This window comes from Lepisma saccharinum, chromosome 7, assembly GCF_977018435.1.
Source record: "Lepisma saccharinum chromosome 7, izLepSacc3.1, whole genome shotgun sequence".
NCBI lineage: Eukaryota > Metazoa > Arthropoda > Insecta > Zygentoma > Lepismatidae > Lepisma > Lepisma saccharinum.
In genome coordinates this window covers 16470637-16490596 of record NC_139235.1, presented here as the reverse complement: position 1 = coordinate 16490596, position 19960 = coordinate 16470637, and the positions used below count along the sequence as shown (strand labels likewise).

At 38.7% G+C, this 19960-nt stretch overlaps 1 protein-coding gene across 4 annotated transcripts in view; it reads right to left on the bottom strand.

Annotated features, from left to right (window-relative positions):
- Window positions 1-19960, bottom strand: part of LOC145989744 (cell adhesion molecule Dscam2-like) — a 363117-nt gene that overhangs the window by 23620 nt on the left and 319537 nt on the right. For all 4 annotated transcript variants that reach the window (XR_014441890.1, XM_083125027.1, XM_083125028.1 and 1 more), the window contains exons 17-21: window positions 19602-19780; window positions 8484-8630; window positions 6925-7080; window positions 4696-4813; window positions 2332-2510 (exon numbers count right to left, since the gene is read on the bottom strand). Coding sequence is in view for 3 of the 4 variants with exons in the window: in XM_083125027.1 (XP_082981153.1) it covers window positions 2332-2510; window positions 4696-4813; window positions 6925-7080; window positions 8484-8630; window positions 19602-19780 (779 nt within the window). In the remaining variant the exon portion in view is untranslated. The remainder of the gene's footprint in view (window positions 1-2331; window positions 2511-4695; window positions 4814-6924; window positions 7081-8483; window positions 8631-19601; window positions 19781-19960) is intronic.

Genomic DNA, 19960 nt, shown 5'->3' with positions numbered 1-19960 from the left:
GAATGGGCTGCGAGCGCTGCTGCGTTTCCCCTCCATGCACTCACATCCTCTCTCACTCACTTCCTCCAGTAAAGTGGCAGAAAATAGATGCTAAATAAAAATCAAATCAGACGCAACACAAGACCTGTCCAGGGTGTACTACGTGGAAGAGAGATTGACATTGGATGTTTACGGGGAAAGTCACCCCTAATACCCAAGGGCAGGGGTGTTGGGTGAACCAACTGACGGTGGTTTGGTCGGTCAGTTGATTGGTAGAGGCACATACTATTGGTAAATAAAGAAGCAAAAATTCGGTACAAAAACAGTCTATTTCGGGTTCAAAAGCGGTAAATAAAATACAATTTCGGTATTATAGTGGTGAATAATCACATCAAAAGTGCCATTAAGATGACATTTTGGTTTTAAAATTGTGAATATAATCCTAAATTTAATTTAAGAACTGTACTAATTACACAAAATAAACTTACCCCTTCTAATAGCACATTTATGTAGTTACCAGAATATTAAGTTTATTCCTGTGTAAAGAGGTCCATTTTTGCTACTCAAATATTTACAGCAGAATTAATCAATGTTCCGTGAATTGCATAACTCACAGGATACTTCAGACTTCAGTATATAAACGGTAAATTTCGTGTTTAAGAGTATATTTCGTATTATTTAGTGACAAAACAGGGTAGAAAATGAGCCTCGCACCTTTCAGAAACATGAAAAATGAACATTACAGCATTTTAATTCATATTTCGTGCTTTCGTCAAAAACGAAATTTGCATGCCTCTATTGATTGGCAATGGGAGGGAGGATGAAACGATGTATTTGCGTATGGATCGAAGGGTGGGAGATTTTATATGTATTCCAGATTAGATACCTACGGCCACATGAGACTTGTCAGTGTTAGATTCGATAGATCCTACGATAAAATTAGGTAAAACGACACGAGCAGTACAAAATATGGTGACAAGCAAAGCACTTTACGGTTTGGAATTAATTTTTTTATTGTTTGAATTACCATTACTTCTAATATATGACTGACAAATATAATTTCCTAATGGTTCCCTAACATTTCTACACGAAATGTTGCTTTCCCTTGCTGTGATCTGCCCGAGACTACATGTAACTATACTCTGTCTCAGAAATCTCTGGAGCAAATGAACGAATGCAAGTCCTCCGCAAGTGGTGACTCGAGAGCGCTCGGCCAATGGACGCATGAGAGGGGAAGGGATCGAATGAAGTGGGCAACGTGACTGAAGCTACCAGCTGTTTCACTGCTTTACCTTCGAGCGGGCGCGCCTGCGCAAAATTTACGCCAAAAGTAATTTTCTTGTGTTTCCTTTGAATTCGGACCTATGCTTTTTATGTATTCCTCAAAGAGGTATTTTGTGTTGCATATTAGCAGTCATTGTTACTAATCCATATGTTATACTCTGTCAATTGTTGTTTATTTCAGATCAGAACACCGTGTCGTAAAGTTTGCGCTTCGCGCCTGCTCCTGTTCTGTAATTTTTTCGTCCGGTCATTGTTGAAAATGAGTTGACAAAACGTAGACGTGAGCTAAATTCAGCGTATCCTTCACGTTTCTTCTGATGAAGAGGGATCACATGAATTGGACAGTGATAGTGACTTAAGTGACGAATATATAGAAATCAATAAATATGACAGTGAATCATTTAGTATCATTCATTATGAGCAAGGATTTTTATAATATAAACGTAAATTTTTTTGGGTCTACATTTATTTATATCATATATGAGGTTAATATAAATGAAACATGTTGAAATACAAGTTAGAATGCTGAAAAAAAAATTACTTGTAACATTTAGGTTTTCAGCAGGAATATCTGTCATAAAAAGTACGACACGCGCCTGCTGATGAAAAGCGTGGTGCGCTATAAATATGTAATAAGTTACGTGCTGTATTTTCTATTTGTTTCAGCATTCTAACTTGTATTTAAATATGTTTCATTTATATTAACCTCAGATATGATATAAATAAATGTATAGCCAAAAAAAATTACGTTTATATTATAAAAATCCTTGCAAATAATGAATGATACTCAATGACGAAAAAAATGCGTCACGCGCCCGCTGGTGACACGATTATGAACGCGCCCACTAGAAGGTTACGCCACCAACTTGCTGTCTCCTCTTCTCTACTGTTATATGCAGCGTTGCTGCACAGACTCCTGACATAGGCTACAAAAGGATTGAAAAGTACAATATTAGCAAATGTGACACGTGAACATGAAAACCACATGAAAACGTGAAGGAAAGTGGTTGTTTAGCCTCATACATCACAAGTTAACTACAAACAAATAAGATGGCTTGAAGAACTCACCTCGTGGAGACGGGACCTGAGAGACAACCTGCGAACTCTGACCTTCTCCTATTCTCGTGGCAGCCGTCACCCAGAACTGATGCTCCACTCTGTGCTGGAGCCTGGAAGCATGGAACACAGTCGTTTGGCTGGAGACTTCCCTCTTGTTATGGTTCACCTCCTGGCGCCCGTCCATTATCCTGGAAAATGGAAAATCCTGTGTCAGCATGCTATAATATATGGCTATAATATAAGTTTAGAGATCCCATACAGCACACAATGTCTCCTCTATAATTGTGGGATGTTATGTGTAGGGCCCTGAACTTTATGTCCTGTAAAACTGTAAAATATGTATGTAATTATGTCAAAAAAATTTAAAAATATGTCAGAAAAAGGTAGAAATATTCCCAGTAAATCCAAAAATATGCACAACAGTACTTTCGAATTTCTCATAATACGGGATTCAGTATCTTCCAGGGAAGATCGACCAGGGTGGGGGTGGAGTATTAATTGAAGCCAGAATATCGCACAACAATGAGATAACATTTTTCCATCAATAATGTTTGATTTGCATGACTATTAATTGTCGGCGGGATAAAAAAAGAGGGTATTATTGTTCTATTTTTAGTTGGTAAGAAAGGACTGCATCTGCTTTTAAATTCTTCGTTCTTAATTTCCTTATCCTAGCATCGATAATATGAACTGTCAGTTGCGCTAAATATACGAAGAAAAATTATAATATAACAGAGTATATGCAAGACAATTACGAAATTATACAGAAATATGTCTTATTACGAGAAAAATTAAGAAATATATTGTAAAAACGCGAAATTGGTAAAATATTTCAAAATATGCTTTATCAAGTTGGTCTATTTCGACTGATTTTCGTCAGATATGTAAAGATCTCACCTCAGTACACGATCCGATGCCAAATAAAAAATATGTTATAACATAATTATAAAGTTTCAGTTATGTTACATATACCAGTGTACGGAAGGTTACTCTTTAAAAGTAAATGAGTTACACTTACTTGGTTCAATAAGTAACTGTGTTTTTAAAGTGGGGTAAAAGGGGATGACGCTTTATGAAGACACCAAAATCTCAACCTCCCTTCCCTGGACTTCATTTTGCAGACTAGCGAGGCTCTGGCGTCTGAACTCACGGCCAGTACAATCCTATGTGGAGCTCGTGTTGTTTCGTCCCTGTATATGTGTGGTTGCCCATCATCTATCTTATCTTATCACTTTCCATTCTCACCTTCGTGATTAGCAAAAAGTGGCAGATTAGTGAAGTAAAATAAACTAAATCAATCAATTTAAAAGTAACTCAATCATAGTTACTGCTGCTTGTGCAGTTACATTCTGCAATAAATTTTATTGCAAGAAGATTGCACAGAATCAATGACCATTAATTGTAACAAAGTAAACATATGGATACTAATGTGTGTTTTATTGATGATTCTGGTACATGTAAGTCTTCAAATATTTACCTACGTATATTACAACAAACAAAAGATGGTACAAATCACTGAAGTATTTAAAGTAAAGTTAGAAATGACGAATTGCAATAAAGCGCGGATGTTCTAAATTTATCATTCTTGCAGTCAAAGGCATCGAAACACTTAACAGACTTCAATTTAGACATGAAATACACAACTACATGGCTTCGAAACTCACAAACAAAACCTCAGATAGGCAACTTTTCCAAGATATATACATCTGTCAGCTTTCACAGCTGCCTCTTCATATTGTTGGGATACTCTAGCACCAAATGCTACCTCGTGTGCTATACACAGAAGTTTTAAAAGGGCAGAAACGAAAGTACTTCTCTTAAGAACAGAGCCCTAGCACATATGAGTACATTTAGTATGCTGCATTTAAATCAAAACAAAATACATGAACAGTTTTGGGTTATAAAATGAATAACCTTTGTGTCATTTAGTACTTTTTGTCTGTTTTTGAGTCTTACTTATTGCTATATTTAGTAAGGATAAATGTAATTGAATACTTGTATTTATCATAGTAATATTGTAATCTTTTTATTCGATTGTACAAGTTTTGCGTGTTAAGTGGTAGAGCCAACCTTCATCCATGAATAAAGAGTTTCTAATTTTAACATGTCCTTATATTACATTATGTTCCGCCCGGGAAGGGTTAGATACTAGAGAATCCCATAAATGGATTATTGTTATTATATTATTTTTATTATTATGTAGTAAATTGAACAAACATATTGAAAGTGTCAGTAACTTTTTTTCAGTATTTCATGTTTTTCGAATTCTTTCGTTCCAATGTGTCACATTTTCAAACTGAATACCGAGGAAGGGATTTCTTAATATTAAGTTGATATTACCTAAAGATTAAGTCACTAACAGCAAGCTATTACCTACTGTACAAGTGGTACTTGGTGACGATCCCGTTCTTCTCAGCTGGTGGTTGCCAGGAGACGATCAGAGAGTCGGAGGAGCTCACCACCACTTTTATGTCCGCTGGAGGCCCTGGAACTGAAAAGGATTTGGTGGATTAAAAAGCTGTGGCGGACAAACTTGTTGACGAATTACTCCAAAGATCCCAAGTTAGAGCTTTTTCCCTTCACATGGATGTTATCGTACTTTCTGAGAGTAGCTTAATAAATTTCATGCAAGCACCATTTCATCCTCATCGTCGACATTAGCTAAACTTATAAACTCATGGACCTCTGGAAGAGAGCAAGGGGGTGATGGACTCCTCTAGATTGATTGATTTAGTTTATTTTACTTCGCGTTTTGTGTCTCTTGGCTAATTTGCGAAGATGAGAATGAGTGATGAAATTGATAAATGGACATTCACAAACAACCAAGCCCGAACGGGATTCGAACCCGGGACCCTTGGCGTTTGAAGCTGTAGGTAGGAAGGAAGAACTGCTTATATTATCCATTCCTCCTTGAGTTGAAAACAACGCAAGCATTTGAATGTCTCACCCACAGCAATGCTAATAAACTACAAAACCAATATATGAAGTATTGATAATAAACTACCAAATCTACTCCTTCGTGGCAGTTGGAGGTGCTTTAATGTTAATATATTACCTAGGTAAAATCGTGAGTGCAAAGTCAAGAGAAAGAAGAAAAGACAAAGTGCTTTTTATTTAAGAAAGAGTAAATGGGGAAAAATGCTTTAGCAAGTTATCGTGAATGTTTGCGTAAATGTATCACATGAGAAATACGATTTTTTCGGGCCTCCTTACGCCCCAAATTTGACATACATAACGTTTAACTAGAATTTAAGCCAGATAAAAAAGATTGCTGTAATTTTATTGGCCACAAAAATGATCAATTTCCATATTTTTTCTCACTTCTATTATTACATTTTTCGTATCAACCCCATGGGGTGCGAGGCCCCGGGCGGTCACCAACTTCGTCCACCCCTTGCTATGCCACTGAGTAAAGTCTTGATAGAGTCTTCTTGGGGTTCGCTTTCATATTACATTGTTCAAATAAAATCCTTGTTTTAACTGTCACTCAAGAATGAATGAATATTTTACGAACTTGATCAAATACAATAGATTTTTTAAAAAATAAAATAAAAAATAAATTGAAATTCCGAAATTCTAGCTAAATGTTTCTAGTTATAAATTATGCATTTAAACATGAGATACAACGAAAGTCAGTACCACGAGAATATATAATATATACAGAGCATTCCCTGACATTCGCTACGAGACTCGGCGGCAAGCTGCCCGGCATCAGCGCTCGTCTTTCCCGTTGAACGGTCCGCGACAGTCGGTAGAGTCGGCTATTAAAATTACAGTTTTCATATTGTGTACTAACCTTGACTACAGATGATGTTGAAAATGATGTCCCTCTGCTGCAACACATTCCTGGCATCTCCCAAGGAAATTGGCATTTACACGTGCAAGTTCGTCTACTGTAATTCTCCCGATTTCTCGTACAAAACTCTTTTTACTCACGGATGGTGTGCGGATTGTCTATGTATATTTTATTTTTTAGATTTCCCCATTTTTCTTTCCACTTTTATTCACAACTGACCTTGTTACTCTAAACTTTTTTACGAGGTTTAATATAGTGGTCCTATGTGGAACGGGAACACCATGAAATTTCGTTGCAAAACGTCGTCGCACGTCTCCACAATTCCTCTTTCCGAAGTAAAACTCGACAAGATAAATCCTTTGTTGTAATGTAAACTTTTGTAGTGCCATATTAAGCCACAATCTTCAACTCACGCTCACGACACAACACAACTTCCGAGGGAAGATTATACTGGCGCCAGTCTGCAACGTCAACAGAAAGGGAAAGAGAGCGAAGGCAGGGAGAGTGAAAAAAACAGACTGTAGCGTGCGACTGTCGCGGACCCGTTCACCGGGAAAGACAAGCGCTGATGTCGGGCGGCTTGCCGCCGAATCTTGTAGCGAATGTCAGGGAATGCTCTGTATATGTGGTAGTATACATAATAATCTGCTTCTAGAAATGTAAATATGATCTTTAGTATATTGATTAAAAGGTGAAAAAGTTTTTACAGATAGATTTCGTTGTGCCTCATGTTTAAATGCATATACATATAATGTTTTGTTTTCGTTGCATGTATTATTGTATGAAATACAGTTAAAGACACCTACCATCTTCATCCGTTCTGCAATACAATACTTTGCTGTTGACACCCTCTCCTACGGACGTAAATGCCAGTAATTGGACGCTGTAGTTTGTGAACTTCTTCAGGCCATGAAGAACGGTGGTCAGGGCTGTTGTTTTCTTCGACTCCAAATGGTCATTAGCTGCAATCAAAGTTGACTCGGTCAAGCGAATAAGTGTAAGGAACATGAAGTATTTTCTTGAAACCACATATAAGTGTACAAGGGATTGATAGTTCAACTTGTACTCTCTGGAAGAAATTATATTATCCCATTTCGCCGACAAGCAGCGTGCTTCCCGCCGCTATACGGATACGCATTCGAGCGGCACAATTTCTAAATAAAGACACTGCATAATGATTACAAACACTAGAATGGGTTTCTAAACCTGACCAAATTAAAGGCAGATAACTTTTTACGAAGGTGTTAATAAACGATACACCATTATTTATGAAAGCAATGCTTCCACAGTTAAATTTCAATATTATAAAAAAATACACTCATTACAGATTTGGGCCATCTACAGACCCGCTCAGCAAAATACGAAACATGTTTATGTGAGTGACTAAAATAATATGTTCGAATGATTGATTGAGTTGGTGTTTTAAGTCCACTTTGTGCACTGTAAGGCTAATCGGGACTGGACCTACAGTTTAAAGTAGGATCCGAACCACTATGTGTCTCCACCGGGTATCGAACCCGGGGCTCCTTGATTACAAGGCGACGACGCTACCACTGCACTATCGGGGAGGCCAATAATAAGTAGTTGGAATCCTGAATGTAGGAAATTCAAATGTCGTGGACCATTTCTCCGGCATCATTGTTCCTTTCTTCTTTTTATAAATAGTCTTGTCACCATTTAATTCCTATTAATATTAAAGTATAAATAATTGATTAAAATTGAATAATCAAACTACGTAGTACCCGATTCTTTGTCATGGATAATAAACCTTTTCGAGCAAGGCCCCATCTCCAGGAAGCTATCAACTCGCGGCAAGCCACGGCACCTAGCGACCTGTTGAGTGAGATGAGTCAAGGCAAAATGGATAATAAACCTTTTCCTCCTCCCACAAAAATATGCAATAATTAGGCTGGAGAGTTCAAAGTACTATCCGATCTCTAACTACGCACTGGTAATGATCAGGCTGGAAAGTTCATACGAACTAACCGATCCCGATTCTGTCATGAAGCACATGGCACAAATTAATATTATATAATTACAAAAGAATACGTAGAGTTCTGAAAAGGTTCATGCAGTTAAAAATAATTAGAGGATCTTCCTTTCTATTGACACTGAATCAAGATTAACGGATAACATTTTAATTCATTTCAATACACTTGATTCAAAATATAGTTTATGGTTTATAAATGTCAATATTTAAAAAAAATTGAAAACACACTGCCATCTGGTGGATATTTTATTGTTAGATGGATATAGCTCACCTCTATAATACAGAGGTTAGTAAACTATATCTGAACAACAACATTGCACATAAAAAACAAAATAAAGTTATTATCAAATAATAATACAAAGGTATGTTGCATACCAGGCCAGTCCTCAGCCTCTTCATACTGGAGTTTGTATCCCTGGATGACCCCGTTGGTGTGGGACACAGGGGGTGGCTGCCAGCTGACCTGCAAACTCTGTGACGTCAGGGCGTTGCATCTAATGTCTTGAGGCGGCATGCTTGGCACTGAAAAAATATTTACATGTCAAAACATAAGGACAATACTCGAAAGAAAACTACACTAAATTCTTAATTACTAGTTATGTAATGAAAATAACAATATATATCCTAGGAACAGTGAACCAAAATGTTGAAAATATACATAGTCCGACAATTAAGTACTGTAATGTGACTGATTTTATGTGTGCATTCTACGTATCTTTGAAGTATTGTGTTCATGGTGTAGTGTGGTCAATAATCTACAACCTGGCAACACCTCATGAACTTGCGATAAGCATGCTGGGAATTATGCTGCCATGTCGTGAGGGAGGTGTAAGGGTGTTGTCATGTAATCGCCTTGGAGCAGCGAGAGAACATCAAGTTTCATGAAATACATTCTGAAAACTGCTTGCGGGAATGAATATTTATAGAATTCCATTGTTGTGGAGGACGAAATAGAGCATTTTTGCTATGGTCTCTCCTACGAAACAACAAATCACAGAATGGAAGTCGCTAAATTTACCCAGAGGCATGAAAGTGCAGCTCCAAAAACCAAAAGGTGAAGACACTGTTGTGTGTTTTTACGACAGAAAATGTATTATCCATCATGAATTTGTTCCAGAGGGTGAAACTGTACGTGGTTGTTATGAGCGTAGTGCTCTAAATGATTATGAAAGAGAACTGATCGTGTCCGACCTCAGTATCTTGAACCGAGAAGTTGATTCCTGCTCCACGATAATGAACGGTCCCACAGAGCAGTGGTTGTCTATGTATTCCTAGTCCAAAAACAAGCGCGTGTGTTGAATCGTCCTCCCTACTCCCCAAATTTATCCCCCTGGTATTATTTCGTGATCCCCAAAGTAAAGGTGCTGTTGAAATTACGCAGTTTTTATGAGCACAGGAACATCCAACAGGTTGTGACATCCATCTTCAAGTGAAAACTTACAGATATTGTTTCAATTTTTGGCTAACCATGCCAATTGCTGCATTTAAGAGGGATATGCTTGGAGTAACAAATAGGCAAAGTTGATTTTTTTTGTTTCCTTTTCATTTGATAACGACTGTCTCATTACTTAATTGTTGGACTGTGTACTTTTCACTACAGGGTAGAGGAAACCGTTTCAGGATAAGCCTCTGACATATAGACCCGTCTTCTATGCTGCGCCAGGAGTCTCTGCAGCAAGGCAGCGCATAACGAAAGAGAAGGGAAGGAAGCGAGGAGGAGCAAAGCCATGCGCGCTGCTGCAAACGGCTGGTAGCTGTAGTCGAATTGGCCCCTCCATGCAATCCCTTTCCCTTTCACGCATTCATTGGTCTAGTCACTACTTGCGCAGAGGACTTGTTTTCGTTCGCCTGCGCCACAGATTCCCGGGACAGAGTATAGCTACCATGAAAATATTTCAGATGAAAAATAATAATTTGATGAAAATATTGAGTGTCATCATATCGCCCATCAAACTTCAGACCCCCTCAACTACCCTTTATAATTCAAAATTATATTTCCAGTATAACCAAGGGCTTCACTCCTCGATTTCAAACTATTAATGGAATTCGTAGTACCACAACACATTACAAGTTTGAGCTGCGTTCATCATGTAATAGCGATATATTCCATGGGTGCTAATCACAACATTGACACATCAAGGTTATTAGTTATTGACTCCTCAATCAACGGAATCGAGAATTATTAATTCAAATCGCAACAGGCTAATATTTTATAGAGATATCGTAGTCCAGTAGCCGAGAGTCGACCCCAGATGTCGCCGTAACTGTACATTGTTGTTGGTTGCGATTCATCAAATTGTTATCCATCCTTAGTACTTCTACGCCACTGACGAAATTACCCTTTGCTCCACAACTGCATTGTTGCAGAGTAACGGTGGTCTGCCATTTGAACTCAGAGCCAGGATAATACTGTATGGGGCTTGTGTGGTGTCCCGTTTATGTGTGTTTGTTATTATGATATCAGCAACATCGTTTAATCCATATCTTCGCGATTAGCCAAAAGTTGCAGAAAATCGAAGTAAAATATAGAGAATCGATCATAAACCTTAGCTCCACAAGTAGTGAGGAAGAATATTCAATACAACAGCGATGGAATTTCTGAGGTAATACTACAAACACAAGGGAAATTTGAACCTTACTAATAGTATTATTCGTTCCGCACCGTGGCCGCGCTGTGTAAGGCGTCAGGCTTTGGGTTCGGGCTACGGAACGAGCTTTCGTTCGAGTCTTCTGGGAGAAGCGTAACAACTTTCCGCCAGAGATTTCGGCCTGTGTATGGGACTGGTGGCCACCCACTATCGTGAGGGAATTGAGGAGCTATGAATGAGTAGCGCAACCCTGTTGTGGAAAGCTACAACGACTGGGGGTTCGTCGTGGTGACCACACCTTATTCCGTATTGAATGATCGCCCACCTCTGCTGAGGCATGTGTTGAGTGAGGCCGGGAGTCGATAGGTAGCCCATGGCCCTAAGGGCTGCTGCGCCACAGGTTATTATTTAAGTATTATTCCTCATATAGTTGGTTACATATAATATTAATCTTTCTCGTTTGGAGAAGGAGCGGAGAAGATAAAAAAAGGCCGTCAGCAGTGACGTGTTTACGGTTCAATGGCAATTTCATGGTTGAAGCTTGTCCGGGGGGAGGGGCAAGAGGAACTGAAACTTACAAACGGAGACAGAGATGCTGGATTATTTATACTTTTTTCTGAAGAGCAAGATTATGGTAAACTTCGATCGAACGCGTCACTTTTCCTGCTCATTCTCTCGCACAGCAGCACAAGAATGTGTGGAGTAAACACAAAATTTGCACCAGCGCTGCTACCTCTATTTGGTGCAAGGTGCATAAATCTTAATCTTAAACCTCAGCTAGCATATCATCAGAGTAGGGTTCTTAGTAGAAAACGAAACCAGACAGGATGCCTTCCAATGGGGACGTTTAAACGAATATATTATTCAAACACAGGATACATGGAATCAGAATATTTACATGAAAAGTTACGTTCTTCTATAATTCTTATTTACAGTCAATTTTCATTTCAATATGCTTTTTATTATTTCTTTTATTGATTTGTATATTCTCTAAGGACTTCCTTCGTAAGGTACGATCTGGATTTCCTTCTTGATGGACAGTCTGGATCTGGACTTCCTTCTTAATGGACGTTCTGGATCTGGACTTCCTTCTTGCCTTCTTTGTGAACTTTCCTCTAAATTTCCATTTATTTATGTTTTTGACAATTTAATGAAGTCCTTTATCCCTTTTCCTTTAAGCTTTGGGAATTATACCAATATCCTCCTTTGCGGCTGCGATTGGAACACGCCAATACTAACTGGGTACAACAGAGTGTATATACTTGGTGCCAAACGACTGACACGCGCAACCAAAAGTGCTGTGGGGCGTCGACTTGAATGCGCCGCCACTGATGTAAACAAAATTTCCGCTATGGGAATGGTAAATCAGTCAGACAGATGCAATATCTGTTCAGACACAAATTTGTAGCAGTACTTTGACTTCTTTAGTTTTCTGATCAATTTACATATGATCACTAGTTTGATTTATCAAGTATATACATTAATTTATTTCTTTTATATTAATTCTTTGTCTTTTTATAATATAATCTATTGTTTTTCATCTTTCCAATTTCTTTTGTTCTTATTTATAAAGTTATTCACATATATTATGCTAATTCTTAATCTTGCACTTGGTGCTGCCATCTCTATTCCTCTTTAGCAAACTATTTACATTACTTGGTCCTACTGGGTACGTAACATCGCGATATAGGCCTTTAGTGACGAAGAACCGGTTTTAGATCTAGCCGGTTTGATTTTTAATTTTCGGGTAGCCATCCCAGCCAATCAACTCATCTGCGAGGTAAACAGATCTGAACTGGGCACCCATGGATAAGATTTCCTTTAAATCAACTTCCGAACGATCCTGTGTGCCTACTTATAATGAGTTTCCTACCTTGGTGAGAATTTTAAATGAACAGGAAAGCTGTGCGTTTGTTCCTTGATTATTCACAGCAACCAGAATGAAAACACCCCAGAGCGTTGAGAGGAATAATGCTGTGTACCTTTTCATCATTCACAATACACTAAGATGAGATATGAACATTTAATTTGTACAGGGTGACCCAAAAAAGGTGGTAACCGAAATGTTAACCGTTGTATTATGTGTTCGATTACCTTCTTTTGGGCCACCCTGTATTATATGACACTGTTTTGTTGCATGGTACGTTGACAGTAATCTGAATGACCAATTGTAATTAAACATTAATTATGGTGGATCCACAAAATATATTAATATCGTGTTTGCCGGACGTATTCATTGATTAATACAGTTCTGTTGCACAAAAGTCTTACACAAAAAAATCAAGCAATTTAATTCGACTTGGACATTCCAAACAAGACATGCCAATCTTTTACCCCCTTCTAGTAAAATAGGAGTTGATGGCTCGTAAGTGGTCGACTTTCGATCTCATCACCGAAGTTCCCAGGTTCGAGTCCTGACCTGCCCATGGGTATTCTTTACGGGTATCCCTTCGTCTAATTAATCTAATGCTTCATTCTGAGAATGAGAATTTCTCCTTTTAAGCCACAGAAAAATTGGACTGAATGTTCGTACATGAGGGAGGCCCAGGTTCGATAATTTCAGGTGGGATGTTTAATAGAATGGAGTGGCTCTATGGTTCATCCAGCCTGTAACAATGTTAACTGTGGCCAAACCCGGGTGTAAAGGAGGCCAGAGGATGGTGTTGAATACCTGACCTCCACCTTCAGTATATTTGCTTTTATCAAATTAATTGAACCGTCAATTGTGCACGGCACATCCTTTGATCTACACCTAATATTCAATTTCACTGCAAATTGCCTTCGTTAGCTTGTGCAAGGTTAAACCACTACCATGACGTCTGGAAGAGCAGGGGGGTTGTTCTGTTAGTTCATGTGTTCTGCCGTGAGATGGCAGCAATGTGGGTAAGCGAATGCATGGTCTGAACGGTGGCTCTTTTTCGAAAAAAATGTAAAAAATATTTATCGATTATAAGGCAATCTTCTGTTTTCTTTTACCTTACATGTGCGAGTTTGACTCATGCTTTCGTGTTACAAGCATTGTTGTATTTGGAAAATATCCAATAGTGGTGGGGGGAGTTCCAGCGAGCTCCTGAAGAAGGGGAGGATGTAGTAATCAGTGAGGGGTATTTGCCTCACCCCCTTCAAATATCACCAAGGTTACAAATATGCCTCTTGATTGGTTATCTAAGTGTGACTTTTAAAGCATTCGCCGAACCTTGGGTTCGACGCCAGGATATCTGTTTTTGAATTTCCCTCTCCTTTAGAAAAGATACTTCAAAATCTTAAAAATTACATTTGCTTATAATTTCTTCTAGAGCATTTATTTATTTATTTATTAATGCCTTGTTTTAAATGGCGGAGTTAAGGCCGTACAAAGCCTTTTCTTCCACTCAACCATACATTTAAAATTATACATTATTATGTTATACACAAAGTACACTAAGTCATTTAACATAGGTCCACACACACACATTATACTCATACACACAAGTCTTAAAGTCCTGAATATAACACACAAAATACAAAATATATAATACACAAAAAACTAAATATGGAATGAAAGAATGCAAAATTTAAAATTGTATTTAAGTAACTGCAAGGTATTTTAAGAATTCGTTCACTTGCACATGCTTTTTAGTCTGCTTGACAGGGGAAGATCTAACGACTACTCTGAAGAGAGTGGCGAACACGTCTGCTAAAGGAACCGACGGAGCTTACTGTTCTAGTGCTTTCTGGCAACTGATTCCATAGTCTTACAACCGATACGGAGAAAGAGTTGGAGAAGAAGTTTGATCTGTGGACGGGGATAGAGAGAACTGAGGAGCTGCGTGATCTGGTGTCGCGATCGTGAAATTCGTGAAGAAATTGGAAGCGAGAGAGGAGATAGGAAGGTGACTTGAGGTTGAGAACTTTGTAAAGTAAAATCAGAGTGTGCAGCGTTCGTCTTTCTTGCATACGTAGCCACCCCAATTTGAGAAAATAAGGTGATAGGTGGTCCCAATATTTTAAATTAAAAATGTATCGTACGCAGGCATTTTGAACACTCTGCAGACGTCTAGCTGACTCACCTGTTAAGCCGGAATACGCTACGTCACAATAATCTAAATGGCATAAAACTAGGGACTGACAAAGTTTGGCCTTGATAGAGGTGGGGAGGAACTTGCCCATGCGTCTTATAGAATACAGAGATGCGAAAGCTTTTCTACACGCCGAACTTGTGTGATGTGACCACGATAAATTTCCGTCTAATACAATTCCCAGATCTTTAACAGTTTGGTTAAATGGAATGCGAGTCGAATCTACAAGAATGGAAGGAAGAATGTTAAGATCTACGTAACGTTTCAGTTTATCGGAAGCAATCAAAATTGCTTGTGTTTTATTAGGGTTAATATACATGCCATTGTCTAGCGACCAGTTAACAATCCTCTCTATATCTTCATTAACCTTGGAAATACCATCGCTTAACATTACTGGGGGTGCAGAATAGTACAACTGGAGGTCATCGGCATACAGGTGATAACGGCAGTGTTTCAAGATATTTGGCAGGTCATTAATGTATAAAGAAAATAATAAAGGGCCGAGTACACTTCCTTGCGGAACGCCACAAGTGATCTCAGATAGCGCCGAGCACTTGCCATCATAAACCACCCTTTGTTTACGTCCAGTTAAGTAGGATTTGACCCAGTCGGTTGCAGAGGTGGTGAAATTAAAAAATGATTTTAGCTTGGAAATGAGAATATCATGGTCGAGTGACTGGAAAGCTTTCGTGTAGTCCAATAAAACTAAAACTGTCGCCTGTCTGCAGTCCATAGCTTGTCTGACGTCGTCGGTTATGTGAGTCATGGCGGTGCTAGTGCTGTGATTAGGTCTAAATCCCGACTGAAACGGAGACGGAACTTCATTTGTATGTCGGCTGATTTGGTCGTGAGCAATGTATTCTAATGCTTTCGATAGCGCGGGAAGAATACTGATAGGTCGGAAGTTGTCAACGGAAGTGGCGGGGTCAGTCTTGGCGAGAGGAAGAACGTGTGCTATTTTCCACTTATCTGGAAAAATACCAGAGCGCAGAGAAAGATTAAAAATGTCAGTGATGTATGGCAATACATGAGGTAAAATCAGCTTTATTAGTCGCAATGGGAGGTTGTCGGCTCCTTCAGAACCAGATTTGATCCGACCGATTGCAGTTGCAACTTGGAACTCATAGACTGGGTTAAAATTGAACTCTATCGTTTCTGTTTTGTGGTTTGCTATAGCTCTAATAGTAACATTTTTAGCATCGTTATTCATTGAATTAGAGAGAGAGAAATGCGTATTTAATTCATCAAGGGACGAAACACGAGTAGGATCTACGTTACGTTTCACTCCTAGCCCTAGATTTCTTAAGTTATTCCACAACATTCGGGGGTTGCCTTGCATATTTAATAATTCGTAAGAAAGCCTCCTCTTTGCGTTGAGCACGGCCTGATTACATCGATTTCTCAACACGCGGTAGCATTGACGTGAACCATCACGTGGTTTGCTTTCCTTCGCGGGCCTCCCGGATGGCGTAGTGGTAACGTCGTCACCTTGTCATCAAGTAGTCCCGGGTTTTATACCTGGTGGATTCGGATTCCACTTTAAACTGTAGGTCCAGTCCCGATTAGCCTTAGTGTGTATAAAGTTGACTTAAAACACAAAATCACTCAATAACGTCGTACCAAGACTATTAACTATTTCGGAGGGTTACATAAGTTGTTAATAACAACTGCAATACGGGAGATTAACTATTGATAATGTCTAGGCAACAACGAAAGCAAACTTCATGAAGATTTGTGTGAATGCTCTTGTTAAGAATAACAGAAACGCTGCATTGTATGATGAATATTTGTTTGGTGCTACCACCTGGTGGCTGAGTGAAGAACTTATGATTTTGTGAGTAGTCTGTGTGTGCAGTCTCGACTGCATGGACGGTGGATATTTTTTGTTCGTTCTTTTTCTGTCTGGCATGATGTTTTGTACGCTAAACACAATATATGCTAGTGCTAGAAATTGATACTTTAACTATTTCTTCAAATAACTTTAACAGCTCTAAAAGGAATTATGAGCAGAATATCTCATATTTCGGAATATCATATCGGTTTTTCGAAAGTTAAGGAACATTAGGAATAGCTGCCCTGGCGTTGGTAAAAGGTTCACTCGAGCCTTAACGTTTCATGTAGTTTTAACACTCCTTGTAGTTTTAACAGCAAGCAGGAACGTAGTGGAAGAGAGAACTAGGTTCAAGTGAATGCATAGCCCAGGTACTTAGTTGTCACTAACTCAGTTTGATTCGATTCTAATGTACATTTAATAATTGTCGTAACACACAATCGAACGTGGGAAAACATGAAAAGATAAACACACGGACGGAAACTACAAGGAAGAAGTTGAGAAAAGACAAACACTGTTGGTGTTTAACGCCAGCAACGAGTTGCTTCAATGCAAACAAGGGAAAACATAGCATCGTCTAGCGAGCGTAGCGCCACTGGTGGCAGTTGCCATTACTATCCCCGTCTCTCCAACGCTGGCCTCGCAAGTCAAAAAACGTTCCTCCTATATAATGTTACATCACATAATTGGTATTAATATTTTGCATAAACAACAAAGATAACATTTATCCTTGAATGTGTTTCAGACTATTCTATTCTGTAATGTTGTTGAGTTAATCAATTACATCATTGTCTTTTTGGTTTGGTATCATCTACAGACATCAAGTTTATTTTTCAGTACTCGATGATTTGTGAATAAAATCACGCCACATACGACCATGTCTGGCTAGTAGAGAGGGTGGTTGAGCACGAATGTTAATGAATTGCAGACTGAAGTTGCATTTCGTCAGGCTTTGCGAATATATCAGATGCAGAATACAATTATTTTCCACCGGGCTGTTGTACGTGATATTATTCGCAATGCTCAAGACTTTTCAGCGCGAAATTTGAAATTACGTGCCACTTTAAATGTAATTTTGAAGTCAGAAGCTAAGGAGAACAAGTCTTTGCGCAAGTAGTGACGCGAGACGGCTCCACCAATGAACACGTGAGAGGAAAGGAATTGCGCGGAGTGTAGGAAAGCGACTGCAGTTACCAGCCTTCCCAGCAGCGTGTACTGTTTCGCTCTGGCCACAAGATTTCCTTCGTTTCTCTGACGCTATGCGCTGCCTTGCTCCACAGTTAGCTGGGACAGGGTATAGTGTCACGAATTATACCTCGCTCTGTTCAGTACAAATCATATTATAATATCATTCTAGTGACAAACACGTATGTGCACTGGCTGCTACAACCCTGGGGGTACGTACTTAAATGTTATTTACCACGGCTATAGAAATATCTTAATCTCAGGGGATAGGTTCTTTATTCGAGAATTCCAAATAAGAAAGCGTTTTATACCCAAGAGGATATAGTTAAATGCGGATCTATATTCTGAAAACTGTACACAATACAGAGAAAATATATAGCGAAGCTTGTATATACATTGAAATATATATATATAATGCTGATTCCAAATTTACGTCGGTTATATTCTTCTTATAAATATATGTATAATTGAAAGGAAATCTTCTTCTTTTCTTCTCACAATTTGGGGAAAAGGCTGCTTCTTCTTTTCTTCCTTCTATTTTGGTAAAAGGCTTCTTCTTCTTTCTATTTTTGGAAAAGGCTTCTTCTTCTTTTCTTTCTTCTAATTTATTGTCTTTCCTTTTAAAGCGTAATCTTATTTATTACATATATGCACTCGCTTTCCCCGCTTCTTTGGCATTATACAAACGACACAAGCTATACTTATAGAAAGAGTAGGATCGACTAAACTGACAGTAGCGCCACCTCCTATGTAACGACCAAAAGGGGAATAGCCCAGGATCGCTAACAGCAAGCGCTGCCTATGGCCCAGTGCGTCTAATAACAAGCGCAACCGTAAGTGCTTCGGGGCGTCTAATTTGGACACAGCGCCACCGAGGGACGGACAACACAAAAGCTGACGATGTTCTCTTCGTCAGAGGTATTAACAAATTTGATCACTAGGATCGAAAAGGAGATACATTTCTGAATTCATTTGCTCACTTATTAACTTTCCTAATTGTTTCATATACGAGCATATTCTTAATTATCTTAATTGGCTATTTACAACATTTTCTTCACTCCTTCTATAATTTTTATTCTCTTCCTTTATGTATTTTGCATTTACTATAATATATATATATAATCACTCTTCTCCACTCCTAGTTTCTACAATGAACTCTGCTCTTCTTTATATGTCATGCTGTCATCTATCGTCGCTCTCGAGAAACATTTCTTCCTTGCATTTTTCATTGTGTCGTCGGAACTGGCACGTGACATGGCGTACCAGAGAAGGGCAGATGGGGCTACAGCCCCCTTCGAAATTTTGAGAAAATCAGCGTTTTCAAATAAAAGCAGTGAAGAAATGGGGGAAACGGCAGAGTGGTAAATGCAACCCCTAATTCCGCTCCCTAATTATTAGAAACTGAATTTTATAATAGAAATAAATTGATTGATTTGCTGTTTTAAGTCCAGTATGCACAGTAAGGCTAATCGGGACTGGACCTACAGTTTAAAGTGGAATCCGAACCACTATGTGCCTCCACCGGGTATCGAACCCGGAACCCCATGATTACAAGGTAACGACGCTACCCCTGCGCCATCGGGAAGCCAATAGAAATAAAGAAACAGTAAAATGTAACCTACAACTTTATATGTCAGATAAAAGTTCTTTCTTGTTTTTGTCCAATATGCATTTTATTTATTATAACTAATCATTAATGCATAATAAATTTTCTTCCAACGTAATTATTTTTATTTTTATTGTTACTCTTATATGTTCTAGTGAAGAGCTATCCCACGTTGACCCTGTAAAAAATTGGGCGCCAGTTGCGTGACACCACAAACATACTCACCGTCTTCCAGTGTCTGAGTGATGACTGGTTCCGTCAGAGGACCAAGGCCTACTTGGTTGAATGCCTGCACCACAATGGCGTACTTGGTGTACTTCTTCAGTCCAGTAAGAACAAGCTCTCCCTTCTCCTCGCTCTGAAGTTGCACTGTCGTGAAGTTGAAGTTACTGGAGATAGACGCTCTGCAACAGAAATTGTTATTAACCACTGCATAATTATTATATTCATTACAAACTATACTTAGCGCAAAAGTAATGGACGAGACAAAAGTCAAGTTACTACTGACGGGTCAAATCAACCAATGGTCTGAACTTTTACATCTCAGAAATTGATATGTTTTGGTACTGTGGTAGTAGCAGTAA